Source organism: Sceloporus undulatus, chromosome 1 (genome assembly GCF_019175285.1).
Source record: "Sceloporus undulatus isolate JIND9_A2432 ecotype Alabama chromosome 1, SceUnd_v1.1, whole genome shotgun sequence".
Taxonomy (NCBI): Eukaryota; Metazoa; Chordata; class Lepidosauria; order Squamata; family Phrynosomatidae; genus Sceloporus; species Sceloporus undulatus.
Genome location: NC_056522.1, coordinates 38,105,107 through 38,124,297, shown reverse-complemented (window position 1 = coordinate 38,124,297; position 19,191 = coordinate 38,105,107). Strand labels below are relative to the sequence as shown.

The 19,191-nt window shown below is 39.6% G+C and overlaps 1 protein-coding gene across 1 annotated transcript in view; it reads left to right on the top strand.

Annotated features, from left to right (window-relative positions):
• Positions 1–19,191, top strand: part of USH2A (usherin) — a 665,459-nt gene that overhangs the window by 551,983 nt on the left and 94,285 nt on the right. Inside the window, 3 exon segments of the mRNA XM_042475774.1 lie at positions 7,852–8,010; positions 10,608–10,654; positions 10,656–10,771. Coding sequence (XP_042331708.1) covers positions 7,852–8,010; positions 10,608–10,654; positions 10,656–10,771 — 322 coding nt within the window.

Genomic DNA, 19,191 nt, shown 5'->3' with positions numbered 1-19,191 from the left:
ATATCCCTTTATTTTATTTAGTTTTCATAGAGGGAGGCCTTTGAGAACATGGGAATAATTTCACTCTTTTATTGTCACCTGGGGCTATTTTAGGCCCTAGGAGAAGGCTTTATTTAGAATCAGAGGATCATAGGGTTGAAAGACACCACAAGGGCCACCCTGTACAACCCCTGCCATTCAGAAATAGACACTCAAAGTACTGACAGATGGTTATACAGCCTCTGCTTAAAACCTGCAAAGCAGGAGACTCCATCACATTCTGAGGCAGCATATTCTACTGTCAAACAGCTCTAACTGTCAAGAAATTCTTCCTAATGTTTAGGTGGAATCTCTTTTTCTATAGTTTGAATCCAGAACTCCATGTCCTAGTCCCTGGAGCAGCGGAAAACAAGCTTGCTCCATCCTCAGTGTGACATCCCTTCAAATATTTAAACATGGCTATCAGGACACTTCTTAACCTTCTATTGCTCAGGATAAACGTACTCAGCTCCCTAAGTCACTTCTCATAGGGCATGGTTTCCAGACCTTCCATAATTTTGGTCACCCTCCTCTGGACATACTACAGTATATCGATATCACTCTTGCATTGTGTTGTCCAGAAATGTACACAGTGTCCCAGGTGATGTGTGACCAAAGCAGAATAGTGTGCTACTATTACTTCCCTCAATCTAGACACTACCCTCCTGTTTAACCATAAAGTAAAATAAAAGTCAGGTTTCACTTCCAAGGATGGGGCTACAACTGAGGTGTGCTCTACTGCTCCCAGCCCCTCTCAGCTGCCCCTTTCACCCCTATTTGCATGAAATAAGCAGGTGTGGCCATGCAGACCTCTGGGTTTTACTGTTGCTAATGTTTATGTAACACCCACAGCCTAAAATGTAGACCTTAAATCCTGTTGCTAGTCCTGACTTGGGTAGACCCATTTGATTGGATTTATATTTATATTGACTGACTAATCAATAACTGATTTAATGGGCTAACTCATTTTATGGGCTAATCAGCACAAATGAGCCCAAGTATATCTTCATTCTCTCATCTGGGTGGGAAGGTGCAGTGGAGATTGTGATGTGGTTTGTGTGCCCACAATTTTATTTATTTATTTCAAGGATTTATATCCCGGCTTTCTCCAGTAATGGAATTCAAAGTGAATTGATTTGGGGCTGAATGAGGGTGAACAATAGAGAACAGTCATACAGCACATATTTTGCATACAAATCTTCCTAGTTTCCCTCTGTAGCATCTCCATCTAAATCTCTGGAGGACTGCTGTCAGTTAGTGTGAACAATACTAAATTAAATAAATCCTCATAATGCTAGTCAGGCTCCTATGTTCCTATCACTCTCGTTTGTTGCTATTATTTATTGTCAAGTTTGCTTCTGTGTATGGTGACCCTATAAATGAGAGACCCACAAGAGCCCCTGTTTTTAACAGCCCTCTTCCAGGCTTAGATCTATGGCTTCCTCTGTTGAATCCACACATCTGTAATGTAGTTTTTCTCTTGTCCTACTGCCTTCAAGTTTACCAAACATTTTAATCTTTTCTAATAAGTCATGTCAACGCATGATATGCCCAGGAGATACTATTGGTTGGTGGAGGTGCTGAGGTGGGCAACCTGTCTTGAATAACATTGCATATCTATTGGGATAGCTGATCTATAGGTTGATAGTGCTCTAGATTCAATTGTGATAGCCAGGAATACCTTTCACCAGCTTAATCTCCAGATGTACACTTTTCTGGAAATCTGATTAGGTCCCTATCATTTGTATTCCAGTTATTTTTAGGTCAGTTTGCTGTAAAGAATGTTGATAGAACTGCTCACAAACTGGTCAGTCAAAAGAGAAAGAGAGTGTGGTTTGATGGGTTTCTTTCACTTGAGTGAATGCTAGTATGTTTTTTTAGTGTAATTGTATCCACTGAAATGCCTTTTTTTGAATAAACTTTGACCCATATTGCAGAAGATAATGTTCCGGGTCCCTGGAGGAGGGATATATTCACTTTTTCCATTGTGACTTGCTCCCTTTGATGCTGTAGTTTTCTGCCTATAACATTGGTTTTATTTGTATAAGAAATATAAAGTGTACAAGAAATTCTTGAATCATTGAGGCCTACATGTTCAATTAGCCATTTCAATGATCTGAGCATATGATATAATTTGTTTTATTTATATACCGCTATTCCAAAGATCATAGCGGTGAACAGCAAGTAAGCTAATTAGTAAGTAAGCTATGACTTTTCACTTTCCCCACTAGAGCCTATGCAAGGATTGTACATACCTGGTGGGGCAAAATTGGTGGTGGCCTATTGTCCATATGAGCCCCCTCTTGTGGTCAGTGCATTATGATCTTTGTTAAAGCCACCAAATACAAGTGTCCTCTTAGTGTTTAAGTGAAATTGTATCACCATTTGTATTTCAGTTCTGCAGATACCCTGTTCCAGGCATAATGATGATTTTAAAAACTGTGCACATTAGGGAAATTGACATACAAAAAGACATAAATGAGGAGGGGATATTTCTTTGGTATATTAAAGAAAAATATGTACACCTTTTCATTTATTCATCCCAACTGATATTTACATAGAATGGGGAATGGGGTACCCTCCTGAAGTTGTTGAATTGCAACCCCTATGGACCTCCACCATTGACTATGCTGGCTAGAGGTGATTGCAACTATATCCCAATAACATCTAGAGAGACACACAATCTTCATCGTGGTAGTGTTTTTGCAGTTTTGTGAATACAATGTGACTAATAGCTCATGCTGCTGTAAAATGAATTTAGGTTCTAGATAATTTTTGCTGTTTTTATGAGAAAATAAGATTATGTGATTAATCCAAACAGTTATAATAAATAAAAAGCAAGGCCTCATTACCATTTGCATTTAAATCACTTTGCAAATCACATTGACACCTGAATCTCTGAATCGATTTAGGCCAATGCTTCCCTCTATGGAAGCAAATTATTTCAAGAATTCCATGCACTCGTATCTTTTTTTACATGCTTGTCATTCACATTAGCTGATTTTTTAAAAAAATGTTGGTCATATGATGCACATCTATGCATTATTATTATTATTATTATTATTATTATTATTATTAAACTTTATTTACATAGAGCTGTAGATTTACACAGTGCTGTACATACAATTAAAAAGATGATAAAAATGAAACCTGCCACTGGCGTACATTCTACAGGGTAATAACAAAATACATATAAACCAATAGATAATAATACAAGATAGCATTAGATAAAATAAGCAGTGCCAACCTGGGCAGCATCCCTCAGGCTCCGGAGCTACCAAGCTTCCTGGGGAGCAGGCAGTCCTGGCGTTTTGGGATGGGGGGGGCGATGCCCAACAACCCCGATGCAGTGGAAGTTGAGAGATGGACCGGCGGATCTCACCAAGCAGTCTTTGGGGAGGGAAGGAGGGACAGAGGAGGAGGGAGGCAGCGACCAGTGGTGCTTTAGGATCGCTATACGTCTGAAACAACTTGAAGACACACAATCCCCACACACAAGGCGAACCCTGTCATGGGGGACTGTTACTCAAGTAAGTGAAGAGGAGGGCTCCAGTATAAAAACTCACTGGTTGGCCTTCAAGTCACACTCTCTTAGCCTCAGAGGATGGCAAAGGTAAACCCTCCCCCCTGAACAAATTTGCCCAGAGAACCCCATGTTTTCTTAGGGTGGCCATAAGTCAGAAAGGACTTGAAGGCACAAAACAATAAAGAAGGAGAGCTAGCGCACCTGAAAACAAGCCAGATAACTCTGCTGCAGGGGAGAGAAACCCAGTCCTAGTGCTTCCAAGGAGCTGAGAGAACAACCTTCCTCCATCGCCACCCCCCATCATCTCCTGCTTCCCATCCTCCCTGGCTGTTCCTGAAGGCACCAGTGACTGGAAGGGAAGGAGCCCCTCCACCTGAGGCTGTGGATTTGGGCCACTGAGGCGCCACCGAGGGAAGGAGAGGGGAGAAACAGAGAGGAGAGACAACAGAGAGAGAGAAGAGTGGGCTTCTTTTCCCAGCCAAACCTTCCACTCAAATGGAGCACCTTCCAGCAAAACTGGATGACATCTCTCTCTCTCTCTCTCTCACACACACACACACACACACAAGCTAAATACATGCATATAAATTCATACTTCCTAGTCATGCTCAGAATGGAGGACGTTTCTGAATTCCTCCTGGACACAAGGTTGGAATGTAAGACTGGTCCTGGGAAAGGAGGACGACCCTAAGGCAATCCTATCGTGGAGTTTTCTTGGCCAGTTTCTTCAGAGGAGGGTTTGCCATTGTCAGGAATTGCATTTGGGTGATGTTCTCCCGCCAGAAATTTGATTCCCCGAAACCAGAGATGAGATGGGTTATACCCCTTGCCAGCCCTCTGCCATTAGTCCTTCCCCTCCAGTGCGATGTGATTCAAGTCCATCATTCCCACTTGCTGAACACACTTTGTAATCGATTCTTTTCAAAAGAAGCACTTTTTGCTCCATCTTCAAAAAAAGCTGTGCATTTGCATTGGCTTCATTTCATCATGGCTCAGACCAAATGTGGTCGGGTCTGAAACCATTTCTAGGGTGAATGTGGCACATGTAAACTGATCAGCAAATCGGTTTAAATCATGGTGGGAACAGGTCCCAAGTAACTTTCTTCAAGTAATTACCTATGATGAGGTGGTCATATATAAAGGGTTTCTCATACTGCAGGTAGGTTTTAAATCATGAATGTTGAGAGAAGTAAACTTTTACTTTTCATATTAATACAAGAAATGAAAGATATAGCTGAAAATGAAAGAGAATAAAGCAAGACTGTGGCCACAGCTTTTTGCCAATTTGTTTCAATAGTAGTTTTCAATCAGTAGTCTTAAAAAAAGAACTATTTAAAAAATCCTGTTCTTTCACATTGTCTCTGTGAGTCAGTATAGTTTTAAAGTGAATTCTAAACACTTTAATACACTTTTGTGCTGAATTGTCCATTATTTACTGTCTAAATAAAAAGCAAGGTAAGGGAGGGGGGAAATGCCAGATATTGTTTGATTGACTTGTCCTGCTACAAAATATGTACCTGCTGTGAAATGAAGTCGTGGAGGAAAAAAGTAGAATAATCTCACTTTTTATTTGTAAAGATAATCAGGGTTTTCTGATTACATCTTAACTTCATAAATGTTAAATAACCTATCAGCATCTAGTTGTTGTAAATTATGAAAAGGAGTATTGCTGGGAATATTAACCAACTAAATCCTTGTTCTTTAGTGAACATGAAAATGTGTTATGGCAGGTTGTCATTGTGCTCACGGTAACTTTGACACCAAATAACAAAACTGCCATTTGCACTTAGGGTAAATTGGTTCACTTGTGCTTTTACTGTTCCTTTTATTCTGACATAAATTTATGAACTCTCGAACTAACCAAGTCATGTGGCTTCCCAGCTGACTTTAACAAATCTGCCCATTTCATTCCATTCACTCATCAAAACATCAATACTGTGGTAGACTCACTGCAGATATTTTAACACAGGTGCTTTCCTGACCACCAGTTTTTGATTTTCTGTGAACATGTGCTTTCTTCATTTTGAAAAGTATTTACTGATGATATGGAAAATATGTTACAAAAATAAAGCAAAGAATCTAACTCAGAATTTCAGCTCCTTTCCTTTACATATTTTATGCAACATAGTGCACATTCTTCCCAAGAAAGTAATTTCAATTAAGGTCGTCTTATCTTTCTATCTATCTATCCATACATATTTGTTTTCCCTTAGGGCCAGCACCAGATATAATCAAATCTAAAGGAACAAAAATCAGTTCTTTCTCTATATACCTTTTTTTTTTGTAAGTTATGTCTTAAATTTTAGTAAAACTGAAAGCAGGGATTGTCATATTATTAATTTAATAAAATAGTTTGGGAGGTTTTTTTATGGATTAAGGGCAGTTTTAAGTAAAAAATAAATAAAAATAGTGGATAAGCCACCCACCCCACCCTGCCCTATGCACATAACATGCAAATAAGAGCCTTCCCCTCTTTGTGTTGAGCCAGTGTGGCACAGCAGACATAAACTCCAACTATCCCAATCTGGGAGAGAGAGTCCCAATTAATCCTAACTGCTTTTAAAATGTCCCAATTTCTCCTTCCTGCTCCTACTTTCCCCCTTTGTTCTCAGCATTCTTCAATTAGAAATATAGAGTCATAGAATCTTAGAGATGAAAGAAGCCACAAGGACCATCTAGGCATGCCTGCACAGGCCAAATAAAATGCCCCCCCTGTCAGAAGGGAGTCTGGATGATGCAGGGCCCAATCCCTGCATCTGGTGTGAACAATTTGAAGGACATCCAACCCATTTAGCACCAATCCTGGAGTTTTTTTGTTATTGTTAACCCCCTTCGAATAGGTCTTGACCCATGGCAAACCTGAGGATGGGACATCTTCAAGAGAGGCCAAAATATTCTAAAAACCCAAGATTGTACTTGTATTGTACTTAAATGAACTAGTAACAGGATTCAGGGTGTATAGAATGGAAATGGCTACTCTGTGTATGACTCAGAAGATGCTTTTGTACTTTTAAAATAATAATTTGAAAAAAGATAACTGGGATGTTTCATGTTTACATTGGGATGTTGGCATGAACTGATTTTATTTTTCATCAGATATTGTCCTTGCCCTGCATTACTCTGGTTTGTGCAATTGCAAAGTTCAAATCACTGAATTTTTTATTCTACAGATTAATAGAAATAGCTATAGCAAGTACATACTTGCACCATGGTGTTATCTTTTATTAACTGCAGAGTGAGAATTCAGTACCATTTTGAGTACTTCAAGCTGTTTCATGCATAGCTGTTAAATCACTTGATGGTTAATCCTTAGTATATTCAGATATTTAAACAAATACACAGAGCAGTGAGAACAGGATTCCATGCACTGATCTTACCTCAAATATGTTCAACAAAAGGACATGTTTATTTGGTATGATCCAAAACCCCATAAAAGCCAGAATTAGCTTTGGAAGCACATGGAAAGAACCCAGTGCTCATATATACTTTGTTTTAGGTATCACAAAAGCATTGGAAGTAGGAACAATAGGCATAATGTTGCTTCTCTGTGTGTTTATCTGAATGTCCAGAAGAACTTTAGTGGCACATTTTAAAGTCATAGTTAGATCTATGCAATATTGCTCTAATAGTGATTATTAGGGTTGTCAGGTGAAATATAGGACAGGGCTCCTGTACCTTTAAGAAGTTTTGTAGAAGAGGAAATTTCAACAGGTGTTGCTTGTATTCACTCTTCTACCAATAATAATAATAATAATAATAATAATAATAATAATAATAATAATAATATGATTTATTTATATTCCGCCCAATCACTGGGAATCCGTGTGGCTTACAACAGAGGGGATAATAGACGGTTCCCTGCCCTCAGGCTTACAATCTAAAAAGACAGGGCACAAAAGGAGAAGGGAATGGTGAGGGGGGAGGGGATCAGGTCCAGCAGTTCTTCTCTCCCTCTGAGGCCTGGACTGGAGGAAGGGCTCTTCTTCTTACCCATCCATTTAAAGGTACAGGTGCTCTGTCCTGTTTTCACCTGGTGACCCAACTAATGATTGAGTTTGCACTGAGAGAACTGGAAGTTTTGTCTATGTTGATTTATCTCTGGCTGATCGACAGATGCAAGTGATCACTGAAATGCTGAAAATGCATGTTTGAGTATGGTATCATTATTAAGAAATATGATGCTTTCCTACCTCTAATATCATGCTTCATGGCACACAGAGCTTCCTATCCTTACAGAAAACATCTAGGCCACTGATTCCTCTCTGAAACAATTGTCATTCTCTGAACTGTAGTTTCTTTTATAACAGGATCATTTAAGATCAACGTGCCTTTGAAATACAATGTTTTATTAAATGCTGGCAGTACCTCCTCACTTGTAAAACCAGTTGGCCAGCCCACGTTTACTCTTTTGGATGGTCTGGATCCATACACACAATATGAGATAAGGATACAAGCCTGCCAGGATGGTAAGATATTAAGCAATTCTCTTTTCTGATCAGCAGACAGTGCAGTTTTGCAAAATAGATTCTGTTCAGCAAAACAGATAACATCTTATTTCGAAATTGAACTGAAATGTTTACCTAGTAAAAGCAAAGCCTGGCTCTGAGAGGAGCATTTTACATTTCTTCATATTATATCATGAATATTTTAAAGGAAAATTTAAACCATTAACATTTAGGAGGAATGTTGGTCCTTTTTATCAAATGCATTATGAAAATCATAAAACAGGGTGTTTTTTAAAATTCCTCTAGAATTATGCATAGGTAAAAATCCATTTTCGATTGATGATACATTAGCAGTTTTGTCTCTCTTTTTTTATTATTCATATAAAGTACAAGGATATCACTGTCTTATTTCAGATTCCAAGAAAACCTGATCTGCAGGGATCTGTTACAATAGGTAGAGCACTTAAAATGGTATAATTACACAGATACCATTGGCATTGAATCTCAAGCTTCTGCCTATTTTTGGAAAGTAGCAATAGCAAGCAATAGCAAATTATTATTATTATTATTATTATTATTATTATTATTATTATTATTATTTGTATCCCACCTCTCCCTGTATTGGATCGAGGCAGGTAACAACAAACAAAAACAATAAAATCAAACATGACTATCAATACATAAAAGCATAACAGAACATATTAGATCCTAGTTCCCCAATCTCCCTCCCACCCTAAAATACTATTAAAAACAATTCCCAATAAAATGGTTAATAAAATAAATTGAGATCAAAGTCCGGTGGGTACAGCTAAACAAATGGAGAGTGAAAATTCTGAGGAGATCAGTTTGGGAAGGCCTGCCGGAAGAGATCAGTTTTTATTGCCTTCTTAAAGGCCTCCAAAGATGTTAGATGGTGGATCTCATCCGGCAGATCATTCCAGATTTTTGGAGCGGCAACAGAGGATGTCCTCTGGGAAGTCATCTTCAGTCTAGTTCTCTCTAACTGCAGTAGGTTCTTCCCAGAGGACCTGAGAGTGTGGGAAGGATTGCATGGGAGGAGGCGTTCCCTCAGGTAAGTTGGGCCCAAGCCATGCAGGGCTTTATAGGTAATAACCAACACCTTATGTTGTGCCTGGAAGCTAATGGGCAGCCAGTGTAGGGATTTAAGATAGGTGTAATAGAATCAAATTTGGAACTCCCTGTCAATCTGGCTGCCATAGTTTGGACCAATTGCAGCTTCTGAACATGGCATGAGGGTTGCCCCATGTAGAACACATTGCAGAAATCAAGACAAGAGGTTACCAGTGAGTGTACAACCGTTTCTAGGTTTTCCCGTTCCAGGAAGGGTTGTAGCTGGCGAATCAGCTGAAGCTGATAATGGGCGCTCCTGCCTGTCGCATCCACCTGGGATGACAGCTGAAGCGACGAGTCCAGGAGCACCCCCAAGCTATGGACTGTTTATCAGTGCACCTAAGCACCCCCTAAGCAGTTTACAAATTGTAAACTAATTGCCCCCAACAATCTGTGTACTCGTTTTAGCGACCTCGGAACAGTGCAAGCCTGAGTCAAGCTTGAGCCCTTTCGCTGGTATTAAACTCGCAAACCTATGGTTTGTGAGTGAGTGGCTGCAGTACAGGCATTTTACCACTGCGCCATCAGGGCTCTTAATAAGTAATCATGTCTTCATTATTTTTGAAAATGTTACTCTCAATCCAAGCTGTCATTGCTTCAAGAGTTTCCCTGTGCTACTTTTGTTGTTGGTGGTGTGTGTGTGTGTGTGTGTGTATTATTTCTCTGAATTCTTAGATGCTTTAGAGCCAACATCCCATTCATTATTCATTTATACCAGGGTGTGAATAGTACCGCCTGTGGGCTGCACCAAACTATGGACCTCCACCTGTGTGCCCCTGAAGCCCTCCACCAGTCCCCCTCAGCCCTCCAACCCTGCCCCATTTGTTTTTAATTGCATAATTTTGGAACATTTTTGCCTCCAAGCCATCACAAAATAAGTGAAACTGTGCAAAAATACCCCCAACCCCAGAAGCATCCCAGAACCCTATATGATCCCCAAATGCCTCCATTTTCATCTTAATTCCCTTTCAAAATGGCAACAGAGGGTTTGAGAGGGATTGCAGAGGAAACTTGAGTTACTGGGGTTTGTTGTGCGGCAGCAGTGGCCCACCGGCGTTCTTGGAGGGGAGTTCACTCCCTTCCTCCTATAAAGTTGACCATTCTTGATCTATAGACACTTGCACACATAAAATGCTTTGATGAGAGCTAGGAAAAAAACAGTCACAAACATGAGCTGTGTATATCTTAAAAGAGCAGAAAAATTGCCAAGGATTTTGGGCCTGATTTGTGTACGTATTTCTTGCTTTACTAAAACATAATCTGGAAAGCCAGGAGCAAGTATTGGAACTTTGTGCTCTGCACTCACCACACCCATTTCTTTCCTCCCTTTTGTTTTTAATGGAATATGTGGTATTGCCTGTTTAAAGACATTGTACCTTTGCATCAAGAAACGTAACTTGCTGTTTAATCATTTCACAATTAAAGCAGTGTTTTGGATTGCTTGAAGGGAAAATTGATTATTAAGTGCTAATTTGGTTTGTTTCTAGTCGGCTGTGGAGTTGGCAAGTGGATATATGCAGTGACAGATGAAGCTCCCCCCTCAAGATTTGAGTCCACCCATCATAGCAGCCACTGGATCAACCTCTATAGAGGTCAAATGGTGCCCACCTAAGAAACCCAATGGAAAAATTAAAAACTACTTTGTTTACAGGTAGTTATGACAATATGTTTATGTTCCAAATATTTTTTAAAAATTCAAATACACATTTTGTATTTGCATAAATGTTTAAATTCCCTTCTCATGTGAGTATGCTTGATAGAATACACACTCTGTGCTGATGGGCTACCAGGAAGATGTTGGCAAGGACCAGTGTGTGAAGTGGATGGCCAGCCTTCTGTTAGGAACTCACAAAAACATAAGTCAATAGCAAGTCACTTTTGGTGTCACTGCAGGAGTTCTCTACAAAACTTGAACAATGACCAAAATCTCCTCCAAACCCAACTTTTAGGTTTAGGAGCCCCCACTTCAGTGCCATTTTGTGACTGGTGGAGAGCAGGGGGATTGAGAAACATTTAGTAAGATGCAAAACAAATACATTATCCACCATGACCTGTGGAGTCCTGGCAGACAATATTCTTGTTTTGTATCTGGCTATAGGGATATGGCCAGACACTACTCTGATGGACCCTGTTCACCTATAGTCAGTAAATGACTGGGGAGGGGGACCTCTGCAGCTAAAAAGTGGATGTGCTGATAGGAGAGCCATAGCATAATTCTGCATGTAAAACTTTTATGCTAAGTCTCTGCAAATCAGGAACCTAGCCAGTACTTTTAACAGTTGCATAAATGTTTTGAGCCTTGACCATATAAGTTGTGATTTTGTAACACAGCACTACAGCAAAGGCACTACAGAAGAGAGTATTTAAACAGAGTATCGGTCTTTTTGAAATGTCAGCTGTACAAGCATAATAAATGAAGCTGAGCAGAAGTATGTGCAATACATTATTAGGTTAAACTTTGGGATCCAAAGCATTGCAATCTGGCTTCAGCATCCACATCAGGTCCCCCCCCCAGCTTTTCCTTCTCACACTAATGTTGTTTGTTTGTTTGTTTGTTTTAATGCCCTATCTACTTTTATGCCATTTCTTCTCTGCATATGTGACATTCAAAAAGATGCAAGTTGCCATAAAGGGAAACAAAGAAAGAGCCTTTAGGCATGTTCATCATTTTGTGTGACACTAAAGCCTCAAACCTTCACTGTCTGTGAAGGAATGTAATTCCCAGTAGGCACAGGCAAAAGCAAACTGCTATAACCCCTCCTAGCTTGTGTGTTTTCCCCCTCATCATTAACTTTTGCCATCTTGACCTCATTCTGATGTTCTTTGGCCACATATGTTCCAGTTTTTATCTGTGAAATGTTGCCAAGTATGCAGGAAAAAGTAAACAGGATAAGTAGCCAATGAATTGAGAAAGCGGTGGGTATTGGCTCCATGAAGAAATAATGATTTAACATATACAGTCCAAGAGAAAGGAATGAAGGAGGGAAAGGAGAGAGTACTGAAAGGTTGCTAGGAATACCCAGATGTAGAATCTGAATCCCTAGGCCTTGCAAGAGAATTTGGCCAACTGTGATCTTTAATACCATTGCAGTGTTGTGATCTGACAATATTAAGGCATCCAGGAAGCCAAAAAAAACAAAACAAAACAAAAAAAAGGCAAGAAACAATTGATAACAACATAGGGTTTAAATTGATATATTTAGTTAAACTAAGGAGCCTGAAAGCTTCTATTAGTAGGGGAAATGCCTGCCCTCCCTGAATATTTCCCTTGTTTCTCTGCACTAATTATATGGCCAAAGACATATCCAGCTCCTACTCTGTATAAAGGAAAATAAAGAACCTTACAAGCTAATATGTGGCTTCACTCTGATGGTTTTGTAAATAAAGCTGATGATTACCACTGCAATTCCACAGCAGCCGGAGAAAGGGAAAACAGGAAATATAATGCAGAAAGTGGAAAATATTGTAAATTGAATTTGACAGTATTTGATGGCATTTGATTATTCTAGTCACAGCCAAACAATGATATAAAGAGTAATATGAAACAGAATGTGTTACTGCCTAGCAGACTCAAAAGCAATAAACCTTCCTCCAATGTGACACAATCACTTCACAATCATAATTGTAGCCTGTTTGATACCTCTGAGTACAGCAGAAGGGCACTGACTGACATAGATACATTTTGTTTTTTATTTAAAGTGAAATGAAAATGGCGCACTGGGGCTCCAGATACAATCGTTATATTCACCTACATAGGCATGAATCACTTGGCAGTTATTTCAGCTGAAGTTTAAATGTGCTTAGACAACAACAATATCACATCTTTCTCAGATAGCTGTGAAAAAAATCAGAAATATGTAAGGAAAGAAATGGGATGTACGCACACTGTTCTTTTTTTTTCTTTTTCTTTCATGTGATACCCATGCACAGTCTTAGACTGTTATAGCAAGAAGCCTGCAGTATTTCTAGAGGATGTTATGGAATGTAATTTCTTTTTCATCATTTGTTGCCCGTGCCTTGCTGTCGTTTATACACCAAACTAAATTTATTTAACGTGCAAGTGGGTAGGCAGCTTTTCATTAAACTGAAGGATGTATATTTGCAAGGGTTTAGAGTTCTCTCCTAACCTTCTTGACATTCCTCTTCCTCCACCCCACCAAATCCCAAACCATTGTTAGTAACATCTAAAATCTTTAGTCAAACAAAATGGGGGGGAGGAGGTTTCACAGCAATATTTATTCATGCATTCTGTGTCCCCCCCTTCAAGTACACATACACATGCATCTATAAAGATAAAGGGCCCTGTTAGGGTAGCTAACACAATTTAAAATAAAACAAAAATAACAACAATATAATCAGCACAGTTCAAAGTATCCCCTCCTTTTATGCACGTATTTACTCAATTTGCTTTTCTTGGTTCAATTATGTTGCATTTTTAAAATGTTGTGGAATGCTGTTTGTATCGTGATTAAGAATTTGATGGCAGGAGAAAGGAAGCAGACTGCAGATGGTTAGAGAGTGAGCATGAGTTGTATGAGGATTCTTGAGTGACAACAGTGTTGCAGGGAACACTGGAAGCTTCATCCAGGATTTCTTTGGTGCCTCTTATTTACTGAACGCATGGTCCAGGATTAATAGTAAAATCCATTATCTCCACTCCCAAGTTTCCTAGGAAGGCTGAATAAAGTTCATGTACACACATACTAAATGTGTGTAGAGTTTTTTTATGTGAACTTTGAAAAACTTAGTTTCCAGAACAGATATAGGATTATGCAACTGCATACACATAGATGATGTTTGGATCTTATGCTGAATGCATGGAAATCAAAAACAGCGTTCCCTCATCCCCTACATATGTCTTTACTGTACCTAAAATTGTCATTTAGAAAAAAAGGAATTCATTTTTTGAGTATTAAACAAAAAGTTGTAAATGATAGAATGAGGTCTATTCTGCACTACAGAAATAATGCAGTTTGATGCCACTTTCATTGCCTTGCCTTAGCTATGGTATTCTGAGATTTATAGTTTGTTGTGGCACCAAAGCTCTCTGACAGAGAAGGCTAACACTACAAATTCCAAAATTCAATAGATTGAGCCATGGCAGTTAAAGTGGTGTCAAACTGCATTATTTCTGCATGGCTGATTAGATCTGAGACTTCCCAACCTCACAAGAATACACAAAATTATATCTTAAATTTTAAATCAAAAGTAAGATCCTAACCTCCTTCTAGTTTTCAGAACAGATGCTTAAAGTACTCTTATTATATGTCTGGCATGCAGTTTGTCATGATGAAAATAGCTATCTGAACATCTCAACATGAGTGAAGGCAGCAAATCATAATATGCAGATGCAATTGCAGTTAACAGTTTCTAAAATTGACATCTTTCTCCTGCGCTACTCACTGTGTGGGAGAAAAGCTTCCACTTAAATGAGCAGTTGAATGCTAAATCTTCAGCCTACAGAAAAGATTAGACTGTTCAGCTACTTCTGCTTGAAGTTTATTCATACATGATATTCTCTCTTTTTAGCACTACAGATGGAACCGTTTACCTAACCATACGTTTCTTTCATTAAATATTCAACAGTAATAAGATCTAAACACTTTAAGCAGACTGCATTGTTCAGCTTTCCTTGTGGAAGAGCTCATAGATGGTGACATATTTGATCTATCAGTGCCGAGAAGCTGTTTATCACAGATTTTCCATGTTACTGAACACTAATTTGTGATTCCAACAAACAGCTATTGTAGCTAATTGAGATGCTGTGCAGTGCAAGACAAACTCCCAAGCATTAAAGAGTTTTGCTGCACTTAAAATATCATCATTTTTTCACTTTTCTTGAATTGACATGTTTTTATAACTCACTGGGAGAACATTTCACGCACAAAACAGTATACTAGATGGAAGTCCAAATGTGAAGTTACTTTCTGACAAGTGGAAAACATTTTGCCACACAGATTTTGCACTTTGATGTTATCTACTTCTTAAAATATTAAAATGTCTGGCCTCATGAGATGATGGTAATCTTTGAGTTCAAGAAAGATGCTCCCCTCCTCACTATTTCCACTAAAATTTCAGAAATGAAACGCTCAACCATATGAATTTCTCCAACAAGTCATAGAGGATTATACACTTTCATTTAATCTCATAGTTCTGAGCTTTGCAGTCTGGTGCACCTTGGCCCTTAGGGTGTTTTAAGTAAGGGACCTTTTTCTTTGCTTCCTGATTCAGAAAAAAATACCTTTACATGGCAGCCTTCTGACACATATGCCAGTTTGCACTTTACTAGCATGGGAGCACTGACGCACCTTTTGACCAGGCACTCCGGGCACAGTTAGTTCCCAACACCAGAGGCAGGGAGCTAGATGTTATTGATAAATGCTGAAACTCTGGTACACAATCATATGATTGCCATGGTCCAGGCCTCAGAGGGAGAGAAGAACCACTGGGCTTGATCCTCTTCTCCACCACCATTCCCTTCTCCTTTTGTGTCGTGTCTTTTAGATTGTAAACCTGAAGGCAGGGAACAATCTGAATAACTATCTGTAAACCACTCTAAGAGCCTTTAGGACTGAAGAGTGGGGTATAAATGCTGTAAATAAATAAATAAAAATAAATATGCTGCAAGTTGTATTCACGTGCCATTATGGTGTCCCAAGGGTGATGAGAAATACAGGGCTGTTTCATTACACATTGTGGCTGAGATGCTGCACTGAGAGAGATATCTCCTGCATGTAGCTACACTGTGTTTCCGGATGCAACCCTCTCCCCCAAATAGGCACTCCCCCCCAAATAGGATCACTTCTATGTTGGACAGCTGGAGAAGCAGCAGAGATGCATCTGGCTATTTTCCTTTTGCCGGATGCACTGTGACAAGCATCCTCAGAGTGACATTATTGCTATGTGTCCAGCTAAAGGAAAACAGCTAGATGCATCTCTGCTATTGAACCTACACCAACACAGAAATGGTTGTTGGGGTGAGGGAGAAGGTCTGTCAGACTGACAAGATGGGTTTCAGACAGTGAGATTTTGATCATTGTACAGTTGGAACAGAATTCTGATTTCCACAGTGACAGAAAGTGAGGACTCTGATGTGTAAGGTGAACTTAGGCCATCATATCTCACTAACAGGATGTCAGTCACAAAATATATGCCTACTTCATGTAATGTGCAAGGTGGAAGCGGACATCTGCAAGGAAAAAATGTGACTGTTAAGAAATATATTTGCAAATAGATCTATCAGACAGGCACATTCCCCAGCTACAGCTCCCCAGCAAACAACTACTGTCCTTTAATGCAAGAATGGGAATCATGCAGCACTCCAGCTGATTTTGAACTACAACTCCCAGGAGCTCTAGCCATCATAGCAGATACTACAGGAATGCTGGGAGTGCACAATCTCCATCCCTACTTGAATGTATGGAAATGCCCACATTATTAATCCTGTCTTTGTAATTGGTTATAAAGACTTGCTGGCCATGTGTGGGGAGGTCTAACTTGTTTGCCCTACTTTTAACAAAATTGCTATTATTATGGTGACTACAATGGCATGATTGGAGAACTGTTTTCATTCCTGTCAAGCTTTATGACTTCTTTTGCTTGTCATCTACAAGAGGACAATTGGGGAAAAGAGGGGATTGATGGCAGGGGGTGCAGGAGCAGTTTAAAGCAGGCTCCATTTTTTTCATCAACAAAAGGCAAAATGGGACATCAAGAGATTTGTGCACAGCAGCAGAGACTGAAGAGCAGAAAAAGGTACTGAAGAAGATGGAAAGTCAGGATAGTGCCCCAGGAAACTAGCCACAGCTTATGCCTCCCAGGTTCCAGATGCCTTTTTGATGCCAAAATGTATCATGGAACATTTACAGGTTACAGTGGTTACTTGAAAGATTTGGATAGAAGGTCTGATAAGGCTGCTTCTCCACTACATCTAGGTTTATTAACCAGAAGAGAATGGATGAGAAACTTATTATGGCCCAAAACAGATAGGCCAGAAGAAGCGGCTTCCAGCTGCTTCGGTGGCATGGCATTCAGATGATGCACATTCCCAAAGTGTCCAGAAGCTGCTCCGAATTTGCACTGAGGTGGCAGGAGCAGTACTTTTCAGGAGGAAATTTAATCTGTTTCTGCTCGTGGTGCATTTGGGACCATGGCATCAGTCTTCTTCATTTGCTGTGGTCCTGGCCCAATCAGGATCAGTTAAAAATTCATATTTTCTGAAGTGTTCAGTAATATTTACAAACACATATGCATAGAAAAGAATGTACGGAAAATACAGTGCACCCTTTTTTATGCAGGTATCCGTTCCGGACCCCCCCCCCCGCGTAAAAAAAACACATATGCTCAAGCCCCATTAAAAATAATGGGGCTCATGCATGGCACAGTGGTGCGACAGCACGCACGCGCGCCACGGGCATGTGCCCCATTATTCTTAATGGGACGCGCCACCCCTTGTACCCCACACACTCCTGCAGGCTCCCTAGCGGCTTTCAGTGAATGCTGAAAGCCGCATATGGTGCGTTCGCGTATGATGCAGGTGCACTGTATGTACACATAAAGGCTTACTGTTGGAAAACAAATGTCCGATTCCACAAAAAAATGAAAAATGCATACATTTTTAAGGTGTGTCACAAAAATGAAGCATTTTTTTTTAAAAAAAATACCTACAGTAGTGTATATATTTTGAAAAATGTGTATTATAATTTGTACAAATGGTCCAAGGAAACTGCAATTTGATATAAAAATGTAATTAAATTAACAGTGGAGAGTTGCAGTGTTTAAACTGATTTAGTATAGATCATGCTGTTATTGCTGTGGCGGGGAGCCACCAAAAAGACAAAGATCTCAAAAGTGGAGGAAAGGCCACAACTTTATTGAATAGACAACAAAGGTAGGGTTGCTACGTAGCCCTGGAAACCATGCCTACCAGATCCATGACCTATGCTGCCGCCCCAAGTTGTGACAAGAAAACCCAGACCCAGGGAGGGAGGGTGGCAAAGCCAAGCAAAAAATAGCACCAAGAGTGGATGCCACATGACCTTATATAGGGAGGGAGCCCCACCCCCAGGCACAGCCAGCCAATTGGTGCCCTGGAGGACCGGGACAGCCCTAGGGGAGATTGAGTCCCAGCGGGAGGTGGGAGTCCCTCTCAACCTCCCCGGCCGGTGAATTGTGGGCCCATGCACACCAGCAAGGCATGCTGGGGTGCATCCGGGCCTGCACCAGCAGCAACCCAGCTGTCCCAATAAGTTGGGTGGCTGTCTATGTATGATGGCTTCTTTATACATACAAACCATCAATAGGAAATGATCCTGAATATCTGATTTTGTTTTACAGTATATTATTTATTTATTTATTTATTTGTATTATCCCACCTCTCCCAAATAGATCAAAGCAGGATTACAGTACACTAAAATAAATACATCAATACTTAAAATACACATAAAAACACATCATTAAAATTAATAGCAATTAATCTTAAAAACTAATATGTTTTATTAAAGAATTTCCTTCCCCCATGAGGCAATGCAGATTTATTCTGCATTTTTAATTAATTATATTTATTTCTGAGCCCATATAAAAATATATCAGTCATGCTGGACCAGCCCAATTTCACACTTTAGTTCACACAGTGGTCAACCTATTGCCCAGTGGAAATCCCAGTAGTGCACGCCTCATGTTTATGAGAACAGTGATCATGTGCATGAACTCTTTATATAAAGTCAAATTCTACCAACAATTTAAATTACAAAGATAAACACAGCTCCCAATTGTCTCAAATATCAGTCACCAGAGCTGTTCACAGATGTTTTATAACAGTTAGAGATAATAATCAATATTTTCTTCCTACTGAATTCTACAAAATATAGATTCTGACTTGAGAAAGCAAATGTCCATTGTTCATATGAAGTAGTCATGACACTTGCCCAGCAAACAACCTTATTTGTCTCGAGCAAATGCACCATATTTTCAGTTGTGTGGCAGATACTGTAATTTATTAATTTGGCTGTTGGCATCAGGACAAACATGGTTTAACTTACTATGAATCTTGATTCATAGTTAAAAGAAGGG